At 48.1% G+C, this 15408-nt stretch overlaps 2 protein-coding genes across 4 annotated transcripts in view; both read right to left on the bottom strand.

Moving 5' to 3' along the window:
* LOC120905124 (protein dachsous) overlaps window positions 1–15408 on the bottom strand; it is an 87417-nt gene that overhangs the window by 22680 nt on the left and 49329 nt on the right. The window lies entirely within an intron of this gene.
* LOC120905127 (turripeptide Pal9.2-like) lies at window positions 11043–11554 on the bottom strand. The gene has a single exon (XM_040315890.1). It carries the CDS (start codon window positions 11389–11391, stop codon window positions 11137–11139), a length of 255 nt encoding a protein of 84 aa, XP_040171824.1. The 5' UTR covers window positions 11392–11554; the 3' UTR covers window positions 11043–11136.

Consider the following 15408-nt stretch of genomic DNA (forward strand, 5'->3'; position numbering starts at 1 on the left):
CGTGCGCCGTAAAAGGAAAACGGTGGCCCAGACGCCCGGGATATATGTCGTGCGCGGATGTGATGTGATGGATGGATGAATGAATCTCTTATCCCGGGCGCAAACGTGAAAGGCCAACGCCAACGCGTGATCGTGGCAGCAACAACAAAAAAGCGTGTCCCACCCCGAAAACGTCACGCGAGAAAGCCCCCTGCATGTGCTATAAACATGGAAAATCCCTAATTTGAAGCCAAAAGGACATTTAAGAAAGGGGCTCTGAGCGGCTGAGTCAGCAGCAAAAAGCATCAACGGGGGGGGGGGGGGTTTAACGAATCCTGTCGGTTCCTTTTTCGGGATCCCGATTTGGATCGCGGGTTGAGCGTTTTTATGCTTCCTTCTACTGGCCAGATCCTTCCACCGCTGCCAAGGCACGCGTATTCCGCGCTCGTTTTGCCGCACACTCTCTCTCTCTCTCTGTGTTTGACCTTAAATTTTGCATTTTGCGCTGCAGGAGAAGAACCTTTCAGCAAGAGTAAACTGTTTTTGAGCTTGCAAGCACAACGGATTGAGCAGCGCTCGCGACACGCCGCGGAAAGTCGCGCGATCGAACCCGCGCGATAAACGTTTGCATACGCGAGTGAGAGCGCGCGCGCGTAGTGTAGTAATCACGGTGGGAAAGCAAGTGGACAGGGTGGGGGGGGGGCAAAACCGTTGGCGACAAACATGGACGAGAATGCCCCCCCCCTCCCTCCACCCCGGTTCCGATGATCCTCCAATTTTGGTGATCTTAACCGGCCACCAGCGCTCCCCCAAACGGTTGAGCGACACATGCAAGATTATTGAGAATGTTAACGTAAGCTTTCGATTTCCTCCACCCAGGTCTCTCCCCGTTCCATCACCGAGTGTCTCATCGTGGGAGCGCGGGGCAAGGGGGGTTTTGTTTGATCCGGTGTCCCGCGAGACCGCGAGTTTTGGTTAGGGCCGCCGGTTTTATTTTGCTCCCTCCCCCGTGCACGGCACCTCACCACTATTCATGGTCATTACATATTTCGGTCCAAGCCGTGGTTTTGTGTTTGACTCCGTGTGTGTGTGTGTGTTTGCTGTTTCATTTCTTGCTTTCATTTGGAGCCGTCGTCAACGCCGTTCGTCGCCGATGTTGCTCGTTTGATTGTTTCTGCGGTTTTTTCTCTCTCTCTCTCTCTCGCTCACTCCCGTCGTTTGCTTCTCATATTCATTATTATTATTTTTATCCTTTCAGTGTGGATGTAGTTTTTGTTGTTGTTGCTGTTGTTTTGTCCTGCCGTTTCTGTTGCTTTGCTGGTTCCCTATCTGCGGATGAGGAGGGGGCGGCTCTGCGCATTCGGTGCGGTTTTATACTTCCATCTTCCACAAGTGATGACAGTTTAAGGAATGTTTTGTCTCTCCCGCATACACGCATTGAGTTGAGGGCCTTTTTTGTTGTTGTTGTCAAGTTTGTTTCAACATTCTTTCGAATTCGATTTCATCATTTTATCTACCAAGTCGGAGAGAGAGAGAGAAAGAGCAGCGAAACCAACAGCGCAACAGCCATTCGACTAGTTTGCAGAAGCGATTGCACATACGACACCGGCGGCAGTTCGATGCACTCGCAGCGATGCACCCACCCACACACACACACACACACGCACACATGCAGCTATGCACCAAAGTGTGACGCATAGTGCAGCCTCCGACGTGGACAGGTCGGAATGTGGCTTATCCATGCTTTTTTCGGTAGTCAAACAGTGTTCGAACCCGCGCGTTGTGCAAGCGCAAAGCAAACGATCACTTTGAAATTTGCCCCCAACACCCCCCTTCTGGTTGATGCAACAAAATTGAGCGTTTTTAACAAACTGTAGCACAATGCAGCAGCTCGAACCGTTTTTACAACATTGTGGAAAGAAATGAAAATTTATGAAGGCTTACTCATTTCGGCCAGGGGCTTAAAGGTTGCCCTTGCTGCTTCTGGCTTTCTCGGTTCGTACCAGCGTTTTTCCCCCGGCCAACGCGCGCCGGTGATCGGTGATTTATAGGAAGCGCTCGCTCTCTATCCGGTGGCCCATCCCGTGGGGCTTTGCGTGTTTTGTACGATTTGTAGGATTTTTTTGCTGCTGCTGCTGCCCCACGCCCGTTTGGTTTTGCTGTTCGAGCGGGGAGGGAAATGATTTATCTTCGCCGGAATCAATGTATATATCCGACTGCTCACACAAAAAGGAAGCGAATGCACTTTTACGCTTTCTTTTCTGTTCTTTTATCGTGTGTGTGTGTGTGAGAGTGGGTTTTTTGTTGTTGGTTGTTGTTGGTCAGAGAAGAGCTACAAAATTTGAAGAAGGCTATCATCCTTTCCGACGAAGTAATGCATCTTTTGCTTATCGGTGCGTTCTGAGGGGGGGGTGGGGAGATTGGGCAGTATGTGTGTGTGTGTATGAGTGCATTATTTTTTTGCTCCGAGTTCGTTGATGGTGAACCTTTAGTTATTAACATCGCAAGACGAGCGCATCGGGAGTCGTGAAAGTGGTCACGTAATGGCACTTGGACTGCCGAATGATTGGAAAGCACACGCAGCGGGGTGGGTTAACGGGGTGGTTAAAGGGGGAAAGGCAACAAAAAGATTGCCAAAATAATTGCCAACTATGAGCTTATATTGCCTTTTTGCCCCTGCGCCACCGAAGCCGTCCAGGAAGCGCAAAAAAGGACCTCCGTTACCGCACCGATGATCATCCTGCGGTGTGCGCCCGGTGTTTGCTGCTGCTGCTTTCTGGTTGCTCGGGATGGTCGGGGATAATAAAAACTTTACCGCATCGCGCAATACAATCGCTGCCGTCGACGAGCGCAGCGGAGCCCGTCAAATTCATCATTACCGACCAGCGCGGAACACAGACGGATCGGTTACCCCGGGCCCGGGCACAGCTGGGACGCACCGGGCGGGGTCCGGGCTGCACTTGTGGCTTTCCAGAAAAACGCGAGCGAAAATGCACTCTAATCTTCATCCCGGCAAACCTTCAATCAGCGAAAAACTCGCTGCAAAACGGAACACACTGCATCAAGGGGATCGATTCCACACTCTCGTGCAGCAGTGTGCGGGTTGCAAGCGATGGAAAAACTTCCCTTGCGGTTGATTGGGGTACGTAAGGGGTAAAAACAACAGCAGCAGCAGTAGGAACAACCAGCGGAGGAAGAGCAAAAAAACTTGAATGAAAATCATCCGCAAATGAGATAGCATCGCAATCATAATGCACTTTGGCTGCCGGTCGCTTCGTACGCAATCCCAACAACCATCGTGACCGGATCCGATGGGCGGGAGCAGCAAGAACACAGCAAGTCCCCAAGAAAGGAGCGGAAGGGTGGTGGTAGGGAACGAAGGAAAACGAACATTCCTTCCTGCACACCATCATCTGGCACGATCTTCTTCGATCGGGGATTTGCTCTTCTTCCCGCCGTGCCGCCGATGGTGGAAAAGAATGCCCTGCGGACAGGTCATTCGACACCAGCCGATCATGGCCTGAAGGGTGCCCGGGATCATTTCTCGCCCCTTGGCGGTAAGAGAGAGAGAGAGAGAGAGAGAGAGGTAGGGGGGCAGCGCGGAGGGAAATTGCTTCCCCCCGTCCCTCGTCCGCGTTGGGTTGGGTAAATTTGCTTCGACTGAAGATTCGAATTTCTTGATTGCTTCGTTGCATGCATCGGGACCCGAAGAAGGAAACTGATGTTGCACACCGATGTTTTGCCCGGGCCCGGTGTCCTTTTCCCTTTCCGCATATATGTTTAGAGCTGTTTTGCTTTATGCGTGTGTGTGTGTGTGCTGGTGCAAGGACCATGATGATGATAGGTAAAGGCGCCGCAATGGGGAGGAGAAGAAAAGTATACAGATGAGACGAGTACAAACATCCGTACCGTTTGCCTCTTTTCGGGCCGATCTCGGATCGATTCCCGGGCTGCACCGGGCTCGGTTTGCTGAATGGGGATGAATGCGGTTCGATTTTCATCGGCTGCACGGAGGAAAACCATGATCATACGCCAAGTGCCAGCGCCAAGAGTTGGCGACAGGCGGGCAAACACATCGCCGAGGCCGGGCGTCGGCGACGGAGGCCGGACAGCGAATGAGAGATTCATCATGATCCATCAAAAGATATGGACGAACGATGATGAACTTTCCACTTCTCGCTTCCTCTTTCAATAGGCCGGTCCCCCTCACTCCCCTCCCTCCCACCACCACCTCTGAGGTTTGGTTCGTTTAGAGGTTTCTGAACTTGTTAGCTTTGGCCGAGCGCCGCGACGGCTGGATGTGATTATTATTTTCTTATTATGGCTCGGATGCGTTTTATGTTTATAATTTTGTGCACCATTTGGCAACTGGCTTCCTGGCAGCGAAACCCTCGGCTCTACGCGTACGGTTCCTTTGCGCCCTTTCCCTTCATAAACAGTCCAGAGTGCAGTTTTGCACCGGTAGTAGGGAAATAAGATGTTTTTTTGGGTAAGAAAGGTATCGAATACTTAGATGTACAGGAAAGTCTGTTACTGTTTGTCCCATCCAAAAGCTGCACAAATCATACCTGTAAGTAGAGAAAGAAGAAGAAAAAGACGTGTGTTAATCATTGTAAGAATAAAGTCAAATGCAGAAAAATCCGAACGGTTGTAAATGGCTTTCCTATTTTTTTCTATTAAGTTTTGATCTCCAGCACACATTATACGATTTCGATCCCCTGAAAAGGAGGAAAATTTGAAGAAGCCAATAGTAGCAGTAATTATACACCTCGCAAGAAGGGGGAAAATTCACAGGCACCAGCAAATGCGTCGTTAGCCGTATCTAATTACGTAGCGGAGGGGGCGAATTGCTGGACTTGATGCCGGCCGTTGAAGACACGAAAGAGTTTTCAGCAAGCAAGCGCTCCATTCCCGGGGCCCTCCCAGATGGGCAGAGGAACAAATGGTTTTTGGCCCGATCAAGATCAAGAACGCGATCAGCGGTGACGAGAGGCTTCCATCACATCCGCAAGCTCGATTGGTCAGATATCCCCAGATGGCGGCGGCGGCGATGACGACGAACCCACCGTACTGCTGTTGATCAACCACGCACAGGTTTCGCTGTGATACGAGCACAGCGCAAAAAGCAACGCCAAAGCAGTGTGTGTGTGTGTGTTTGTGTACCTGTGTTGGTGTCCCCCTCCAGACCCTCCGATTCCAAAAAGGGTGGGGCAGGGCTACTACCAAAGGCACGCATATCGAAGCGTGTGTGGAAGGCGCAGGGTAAGAAATAGATAATTATTTGATAATAAAACCCGAGCACCGGCCATTGCGAGATTGCGTGAGTGAGTTCCCGTTTTTTTTCTTCTCTGGCACTGGGGACCGGCCCGAGTGTGAGTGCGTTTCTGGTTTCTGTGTTGCTCCGTGGGCCAGGCCGAACTTGCCTCTCGCCTATCGCATCTTTCCCTCGCTTTCTACTGCTATTTATCCCACGACCGCCGCACCCGGGGAGGAATGATCGCGAACGCGATCACTGTAATCACTTTGCGATCGTTGGTTGGGCCGCACCAGTACCAGCAAAGAAAGGGGAAAGACCATGCAACATGATTCGTCGTCTTCGGGCGGAAATGGGTGGCGATCAAGTGAGTGCTGGTGGTACGGATAGAATGGACGGCGCTGACGACACACGGACGAGCGGAGGAGGAGGAGGAGGAGCGTGGCGAAGGAATGTATTTAATAATCATCGACAAAATTTTAAAAATAATTACAAAACACACCGCACGGTACGGTTTGCAAACGGTTGGGGTAAAGTGGGTTGGTTGACGGTGGGACGATGGTAAAGAAAATGGCGGCACCGTTATTCCGTTGCCGCGGCACACACAGCTGATACAGTTATGAGCCATTTGGTAGATTATTGTGTTAGAAAAGGATTTGCAGAAGAGTTAGTAAGAGTTTGCACGTTCAAGAATACTTCACAAACAACCAATGCCATTTTCGACTGATGTTATCACAATCAATCCATTGGATTGTTATCAGAAAAGCCGACCTAGTCTAGCTTCAAAAATATGATTCATCTAAATAGAAAAGGCTGAATCATTCATACATCTACATCCACACAGATGAGTGTATGCTTTAGTCTTAAAATTAAAATTAACAAAAATGCTTTAAATTCTCGACAAATTCATCTCACCTTGGTTGTAAAGTTTGTAAATGCACATCTCGCTAAACTCTAGTTGGTTTGTTCGCTTGCTGTAGAGAACGACGCAAAAACCATTTTAATTTTTCAATCGACCAACTAATCACCTCCATTGAATCAACGCAGCGGCGGTTCCAGCAGTTGGCGCGGTATCGTTGCATTAATAACCATAATCCTCCACCCTGTGTCCTCAGCCTCACACACGCCTAGTCCGACCAGCGAATGCTGTTTGTTCTTGGTGCGTGTTCTCCACCGTACGTTTGGAGGTTCCTCTGTTAGCGATTTTAAAACCGCAATGCTAGCAGATCGAACTCCACCGAACGTGCAAGCGAAGACGATCGATGCCGATAGTGCAATAAATATAGGCAACATTACGTGATGATTTCTCAAGCCCTCCGCCACTTTCCGCCTCCAAAGCCAACTCAGCCTCATAGATGGTCCCTCGGTCCGGTTGCTAAGGATGTGCGCGCTCTTTCCTGTTTTGGGCTACGATGGCTTTTAATTTGCACAGGATTGCGTTGCCGTTGCGAAGACTCATAAAAGCACTCGCGCAGGCAGGAGGATGCGAATGGAATGGAAATAGGGGATGATTTCATTAAAGCCCCATCCGAGAGCAAGCAACATGGCGGTTCCGCAGGCTTTGACCGCACGGACGCAGGCACGCTAGATACGCATTCCACTGTGTAAGATCGCCCGCTTGCCTTCGTATAGAAAGCGGGAGCAATGAGCAGCGATCGGAGTGTGAGTGGAATGGAACGGCAGAGCGGCATCGCATCAGGATCTTGAGCAATATCGACATCAAAGATGCGACCAGGCATTCGCTTTATGAATCGGAATGGTGTGCAAATGTCATGTTCGATCAGAACCAATCGCTGATTGAAGCAGTGACAGCAACGGTAGTATAATGATTGCATTTCCTGCCCGCTCTATGCGCACTCAGACAATGTTAAAGCCTGTGTGCGGTGTGGTCAGGGTCGGGGCACAAGAGGCATGCGAGAGATGGGTGGTCTCACACCGATACATTCCACCGAGGATTAGACCGTACACAACTATCGGAGAAGTGGTAGATTACGCTGATTGCAACGTCATTTGATAAAGAAGCGAATGATTGGTTGGTGCCTCGAGAACAGAATCGAGACGATGGACTATTAAATTATGTTCGACTGATTCGTGTCGGAGAAGGATAATTGATTTTATTGCAAAACACAGTGTCTCGTAATGAACATTGTACACAGCCGCGAACGGAATGGGTTGTTATTAGTCTTGGGCTGATTGATAAAAGCAGGTTGATTTTATCGCACGATGTAGGCACTTTACGTAATCGCCTTTTTGCAGACCGGATTTCGGGGGCTGTTTTTCCGGCACATCACTCTTCGGGCTGCTCCTCGATGGGCTCCTGGATAGGTTCGTCGCAAGCGCCACGGCGCAACACTCGCAGTTCGATCGACCGTGCCGCCATTTCCTCCGCCTTGCAGTCCAGCATGCAGCGGTTAGCGTACGTGCTCAGATCCGTACCACAGACGGGGTCGTATATGCGGGGACAGGCGCAAGCACCGTCCTTCGAGCGTCTGGCGTAGACACTTTCACCACCCAGCAGAACTATCGCGGCCAACAGCACCACCACCAAACTCCAGGAACGCATCTTAATTGGCTCGTTTAGCAACGGACAGATGATCCTAACAGAAAGTCACACGTTTACGGAATCAGGGGAAAACACACAAGTACAACTATTTCGTCAGCTGTAGCAGAAATCGCACAAAGCAATGATTCAGTCCAGTGCGCATCGACTGCTGATAAATAAAAAAACTGCTAACTGATACGGTTCTTATCACAAAAACAAAGCTCTTAGGTTGATGTGTTGCCTGTTCGTTGGAAGTTATCATCGTAGTGGTACGATGCTTCACGCACACCAGCACACAGCATAACAAAGATAATAAAGATAGGGGCATATTCGGGGAAATAGACGTCCGTACGTCGAACCTATTTCATGTCGTCTACTTATAATGCACATTAGGAGATTGTATCTATGAGTCATCCTGAACTAACACATATGCTGATTTTTTGCGAGTAATATTGAAATCAAATGGAATCGTTCACTCATAAGAGCATTAGACAGTGGTAGGATTTTGATAGTAAATAATAGCTCACAAGCTGTCAAAGTACTTGTCACTTGTCGATCATAAAGAAGATACTTGAGACGCTTGGATTAATGGGACATTATCAGCCATAATCATCAGATGCAAACCTTTGCAACACATACAAAAAAATATTCGCCGGACCAAGACACGTATAATGCACTTTATTTGTATGGAGAAACAATCAGACGAATTGAATTTATTCAATCGTTTTTACATCGGGATTCTGCATTGCACTTGTCCATCGACACTTGGTGCAGCCCGATCAAGCGGCCTTCGGGCGTGTTTCTGGTACATTCGAGATCACAATTGTTACCATAAATGTGGTTGTCACTTCGATAGACTGGCCATTTGTATAATGGGCAGATGCATGGCGAATCCCGTTTAAAATCACAGTCTAATTGTGCTGCAGTGGTCTGCAGAACAAGAACCACGAGCACCACCGATACAGGCAAGCAGATGGACGCGCATCATTCAACGTGTCGTGCTAAGTCAACAAGGTAACAACATCTCTGATCCTAATTCAGCAAAAAACGTATTGAAATTGAACGACTATGTAGTCGATAATTGCACATAACGCAGCAAAGATGGATTCATTGATAGGTAAAATTCATCAAAAATGTTCGAAAAGATCCACCTGAATGTCCGAAGAGCTAGATCATCGATTAAGAGCCTTCATCCAGAAATCAGAGCCACATGTGGCTATTGCTGGTAGACCTATTTAATTTATCCCAATTGTAGTACACACTACAAGATTGCAGCGTTGAGTTATCTTGACTTCACACCAAGACATGCGGATTTTATGAAAGTAATACAGAATGTACTTGTCATGGATTAATCCTAAAAAAAAGGAGAAAACGTGACGCTTGGATTAATGAGACCTTATCAGCTATAATAATCAGATACAAACATTTGCCACGCAGCCGCAACACATATCTAATAAACTTGATATTCTCAAAGAAACAAACAAAGGAACTTTATTTACAAAATCACTTTTACATTGCGTTGTATTACAGCATACTTAGTGCCACGTGGGGTTACATCGAGGGCTCTTCATTGCATTCGCCATCCTTCACTTTGTACAACCCAATCGTATATTTTGCGTCACAGTCTAATTGACATTCGTTGCCGTACGTCTTGTTGTCACTCCCACAGACTGGTTCAGCTATCGTATGGCATGGACACGCACCGATCCCCGAATTCATGTCAGCTTGGGCCGGAGTGGTCTGGAGAACAAGAACCGCGAGCAGCACCGATACGGCAAGCAAATGGACGCGCATCTTTATGGGTTCGATAAAACTGTAGAGTAGAAATTCACTGACGCTTTCAGAAACGTGTTGGGTTAAATCAACAGGAGAACACTATGAACCGAAGCTAAACAACGTCGCAGTTTTATATGTATGCGCACAGAGCGTATAATAAGGCTGAGATGTAGCACAACGTGTTATCAGCCAGCAATTTTGTTTAGTAAACATGGTATTCGTTGTAGTTGTAACAACATTTCCGATGCCAATTTAACAAATAGCGTATTAAACTTGTTCTGCAATCTAGTCAATAATGGATTTGCTTCGATCGATCCCGCGAGTTACAACAAAGATGGATGCATATTCGTAGACCAATTTAATTTATCCCAATGGTAGTGCACACTGCAAGATTGCTCCGTTGAGTTATATTGAGTTCACACCAACAAATGCAGAATTTGTGAGAGTAATAAAGAATTCTAATACTATCGTTTACTCATATATAATACATTTGATATGTACCTAATACGGTTGATATGTATGAAGAAACAATCAAAGGAAATATATTTATAAAATCGGTTTTACATCGGGTTGTATTACAGTTATCTTGGTACCTCGCGGGGTTGCATAGAGGGTTCACTATTGCAAGCGCCATCCTTCACTTTGTGCAACCCAATCGAATGTTTTGCGTTACAGTTTAAGTGACATTCGTTGTCGTACGATTTGTTGTCACTCCCACAAACTGGAGTTATGATCAAAAAGCAGGGGCAATTCTCGATGTCCAAAATCATGTCGGCTTGGGCCGGAGTGTACTGCACAACAAAAACCACGAGCAGGACCGATACGGCAAGGAAATAGACGCGCATCTTTATGGGTTCGAAAAAGTTGTAGTGCAGAATTTTACTGATACTTTCAGAAACGTGTCGGGTTAAATCAGCAGAAGAACACTATGAACAGAAGTTAAACAAGGTCGCAGTTTTATATGTATGTGGACAGGGCGTATAATAAAGCTGAGACGTTGTACAAGATGTTATCAGCAAGTAATTTTGTTTAGTAAACATGGTATTCGTTCTAGTCATAACACAATTTCCGATGCCAATTTAACAAATTGCTTATTAAAATTGGTCTGCAATCTAGTCAATAATCGATTTGCTTCGATCTATCCCTCGAGCGCACGGACACACAACGCAACAAAGATGGATGCATAGATAGGTTCATATTCATAGATCAATTTAATTTATTTAATTTATTTAAAGGTCGAGTTTATAAGAGTAACACAAAAGTCTAGTGCTATTGTTTACTGAAGAAAGCATTAAAAGGTGATATCGTGTCGTATTGTATCGACGACAAACAGAAACTCACAAGCTTTCAATATACTTGCCACTAGTAGATCTCGAAGAAGGTGATCTTGGATTGGATTGGCTTGTATTAATAAAACCTTATCAGCGATAATAATCGGAAGCAATTCTTTGTAACACATTCGCCACACCAACACACCTATAAAACACTTGATTTGTATGAAGAAATAATCAAAGAAACTGCATTTATTAGATCGGTTTTACATCGGGTGGTATGAAAGCACTCTTAATGCCACGTGAGGCTTCATTTAGAACTCTCCATTGCAATTGCCATCCTTCACTTTGTGCAGCCCGATCGAACGGCCGGTGGGTGTTTCACTGGCACACTTTAACACACATTCGTTGGAGTACGACTCGTTGTTACTAGCACAGACTGGGCGGTAGATGAGCTGGCAGGCGCATGTCGCCATTTCCGAGTTGATGTCCGCCTGGGCCGGAGTGGTCTGCAGTGCCAGAACCACGAGCAGCACCGATACGGCAAGCAGATGGACGCGCATCTTCATGGGTGCGAGAATGTCGATGTCCGTAGAGAAGAACTTCACTGACGTGTCCGGTTGCAGCAACAGGAGAACAGTATGAACTGAGGCTAAGCGACGTCGCAGTTTGGTTTGAAGGTGCGCGGGCCGTGTAGAACAGCTGAACTTACACAATCCGTTATCAGGCACGCAGTGAGCTGACGTCGTGTTGATTTTCGATAAGATATCTCGATGGGTTTTTTTTAAGTCATGCCCCTTTAGTGTACTTTGCTTTTATTTATTAATAACAAGCCACCACACGGCCTACGGTGAGGGAATGCTCCACCAATAGGTAAACAACGGCAAGTTTTCCATAGAGCAAACAAGACATTCGTTCCAGCAATATCATCATTTCCGATGTTAATTTAGCAAATAGCGTATTAAACTTGGTATGCAATCTAGCCGATGATGGATTTCCCCCGATCCATTAAAAGGTGCCTAATTGTCGGCGAGGTTTTCTGGCCAGCTCGTCTGCAATAATCTCTACGCCGTTCGTTGCCCATCGCTCCCTTGCAGCAGCGCCGACACAAACCGCAGCCTTAGACAGCATTCCAGCAAGTGCAAACAGATTATGATCGTCCTCTTTGGGCTGCTCCTTCTGCTTTGGCCTGCACTTGCATGATTTATCGAGCAGCTTATTTTATGACAACGTCGATTACGGGAATGGAAGTCTATCTCCGGCTAATCTATCCAACGCCTCCTGCTACGGTGCGCCAGAGTCGCCGGAGCAGATCGTTCGGCCCATTGATGAACGGGATCGCATCAAATTGGACGCATTCTGCGATATCTTCATCAAAACCCGGCACACACACACACACACATCGTCGCTGGCATCGGCCATCATCCGCCAATGATGGCGACTGTCAAGCCGGGCCACCATATTGTTTTAATAACACCCACTCCCTTCCCCCGGTCCGCGACGGTCCTCTGGCCATGGTTGTGCGCTTCCCCGTGCGTTCTGGGTAATTTTCTTTGTTGCAGCAGGCCAGTTTTTGTGCCTGTGCCATTATTGCTCGTACTCTCTCCTCTTTTTGTTCGAGATTGCAATGGCTCCGTCACACTCGGTGCAGCAATTCTCCGTGTCCGGCAGTGCAATGAGATCGGTTGGTTGCGATCGCTCCCGCCTTTTCCCACTGTGGCGGTGGGGAGGTTATAATTTCGCCGGTTGCCCCCGCTGCTGCTGCTGCTGCTGCTGGTGCCGCTGCAGCGAGACGCGGCGAAATATTTAATATTTCATCCCGTGCAATTAATACTCATTGGATATGATTGGCTCTTTGCGCTGGAGCCCTTTCCATTCAGCGGCGAGCGAGCGAGCGGTTGGCGGACGCGCGGATCTATGGGAGCCTGCGGCAGACAATGAGAAAATGGAAGGAAGGAAAACTGCGACCAAACGGCTTGCATTATCCAGATGGTGACGATCGTTCGTCGTCCCCATTGCGGCCGAACGGAGGAAAAGGAAACAATAGTGGCAAGATTGTGTGAATTTTTGGCTTTCTCGCTCAAAACAAGATGGCGAATCGAATCGCGTTTCCTTCTTTTTGTTATGGAAATGATGGCGCTTCCATCTTTGATATGATCTGTGTTTTACATACCATTCCACGGGGAAGAGCGTGCTTCAGAGCAGTCGTTTTTTTGAATGTACCGTATCTAATGTTTGGTTCAACGAGATTCAGGCTGTTCCTTTTTAGCCCTTGCATGGGCTACTTGGCTAGTACAGTGTGTTATGAATGCCTTGAGAAACCAAGAGTTGCATTAAGAATCCACTGAAGTGCTCGGCACACACACACACACGTCTTCACACATCACACTTTCAGGTGGAACCCCTCTGTGGCACAAGTAGTTCAGAGGTCATCCTGTGTCGTGCACCTTGCGCGGTTTCTCCCTCCCCCGGTTACGGTTCAGTTCGCGTCATTCGCACCTTTTGACACGAAGAGAGCCTCCGCCATGCTTCAGCTACGTTTATCAGCATTGGCATCGGTCGATGCAGCGCCATGTTGGTGAGAGGGATGGCACAAACGCAGATCATTCGTACTGCTACTACCACTTCGTCAGGGTTCGTTGCAAATGTCCAGAAAACCGACACACACAAGCAGACATATTCCGTGCAAGAAAGAGCACACAGAAATGTAACGACAAAAAAAAAGGCTCTCAAAAACATTATGCTGCCGCTGCTGCTGCTGCTGCTGCTGCTGTAAACAGCACAGAAGCGAAAGAGAAAAAGCAACCAACGAGGCTCGTGTGTGAGAGCGTGCGCGAGCGAGCGATGGGGAGGACGGAATTATCAAGAAGCATTGCACGTTTTTCAGGGCCTCCTCCTTCGAATGAGGAAAAATGAGGAAAAAAGCCATCAACGCGAAACCGCTGCCGCCATTGCAATCAGATGCGATCATCGCCGGTTGCGCCAATTGAAGTGCGAGTGCAGCACAAAGTGCAGTTGGAGAATGTAATATCCGAGAGCCGGAGCAGTACTTATAAGCTTCTCCCTCTGCAAACGGGGGGGTTGGTTTTCCTCTCCCGACCGGGGGCTTTAATGAAGGGGCTTTGCGCCAATGCCACTGTACTGCCTCCCGAAAAAAAAAAAACAACAAAATGCACACACACACACACCGCACAGTGTGCAGCGGGCAAGGATCGGGGATCGAAAGCGAAGAAAATTAACGCAGCAGCAGCAGCAGCGGCAGCAGCAATCGTGCACAGGTGGTGCTGCGCAGAGAGCGCGCGCTCGGGCGCAAGGGCGAACGAAAAAACGGGACAAAATAAAAGTGCAAAATAATTCTTCATCATTATAAACTTTTAATATTATACTTTATTGGATGGCTAATCGATAAAAACAAAAAGGAAATGGTGCGGAGCAAGAAGGATAATGGATGAATAAGGCCAGTGCCTGGGCCCGCCTGAGCTCAAGATATGATTATGAGTCCGCGTCGCAAGATGGGCGAAATGGAAGTGATCGTGACGCACTTATATGCGCGCAAAACCGCGGGACCGCGTAGCAGCGCTCGAGCAGGCGCGAAGGCGGTCGAAGGGAAGAAATATTAATTTTATGATAACATGTAGCGCACTTATCCCCTCCAAATAAGCCTCGGCTGCCCTGGTCTGACTGGCCGGAGAGCGACGACGAGGGGCAATAGGGCGGTTGGGGCGGAGCGTTTCCTAGAAGATTATGAGTAGCTTCCCGCGTGACGAGCTCTGGATCGAAGTGCAATTTTGCGCGGATAGCACTTGAACACACACACACACACTCGGTTGCTCGATCGATTACAGATCGTAAGAAGGAAACAGCATGAACAGAACAGAACAAAAAAAAAGTGCGTTGAAAAAATCTCGATCGCTTCAGTTGTCGATTAGCTTCCCTACTTCCCACTGCCGTTCGCATCGGAGGACCAGGCACTCATCGAAGGTAAACATTACAAGTAAACCCAGCATAATATGCTCATTGTCATTAACTGGGGTCTAGGGCGTAGGGAACATACAAGAGGACGAACCGTTCCTTGAGGTAGGTGCTGCGCAGTAGCACCGATGGGGGGCCACTGCAAACAAACCCCTTTATGCCTTGAGGGAAAGATCAACACCTCGCGGAAGCCATCGTAGGATTGCAGCACTCCCTTTGCCAGCTTCCCTCCGGGGCAAAAGGCATGCGGGAAATGAACGCTCATTTCGTAACGAACTCACTATCGGCTCCTAGGTATCGCGCCTCGCTCCGGCTGATAATGTTCCGGGCATGATTAAGCCCGAAAACCGCCCACCGAAAGCGTTTTTAACCTTCTTGGCTTCCTTCGTAAGATCACGATCACGACACCTGGGACCTCGAGGCGTTCGGGTGGGTTTCCAAGGGGTGATGGTGCTGGGCATGTGAGAGGGCAAGGAGAAAATTAAAAAGGAGCACTTTCCTGCATCGGCCGATCGTGTACCAAGGGGGCAGGGCCGGGGTCGATACGGAATGAGTTTCCCGTTAAAGTATAAAAGATCGATGCAATCTGCAGGAAATCACCGACAGGCTTTACG

This window comes from Anopheles arabiensis, chromosome 3 (assembly GCF_016920715.1).
Source record: "Anopheles arabiensis isolate DONGOLA chromosome 3, AaraD3, whole genome shotgun sequence".
NCBI classification, from domain to species: domain Eukaryota; kingdom Metazoa; phylum Arthropoda; class Insecta; order Diptera; family Culicidae; genus Anopheles; species Anopheles arabiensis.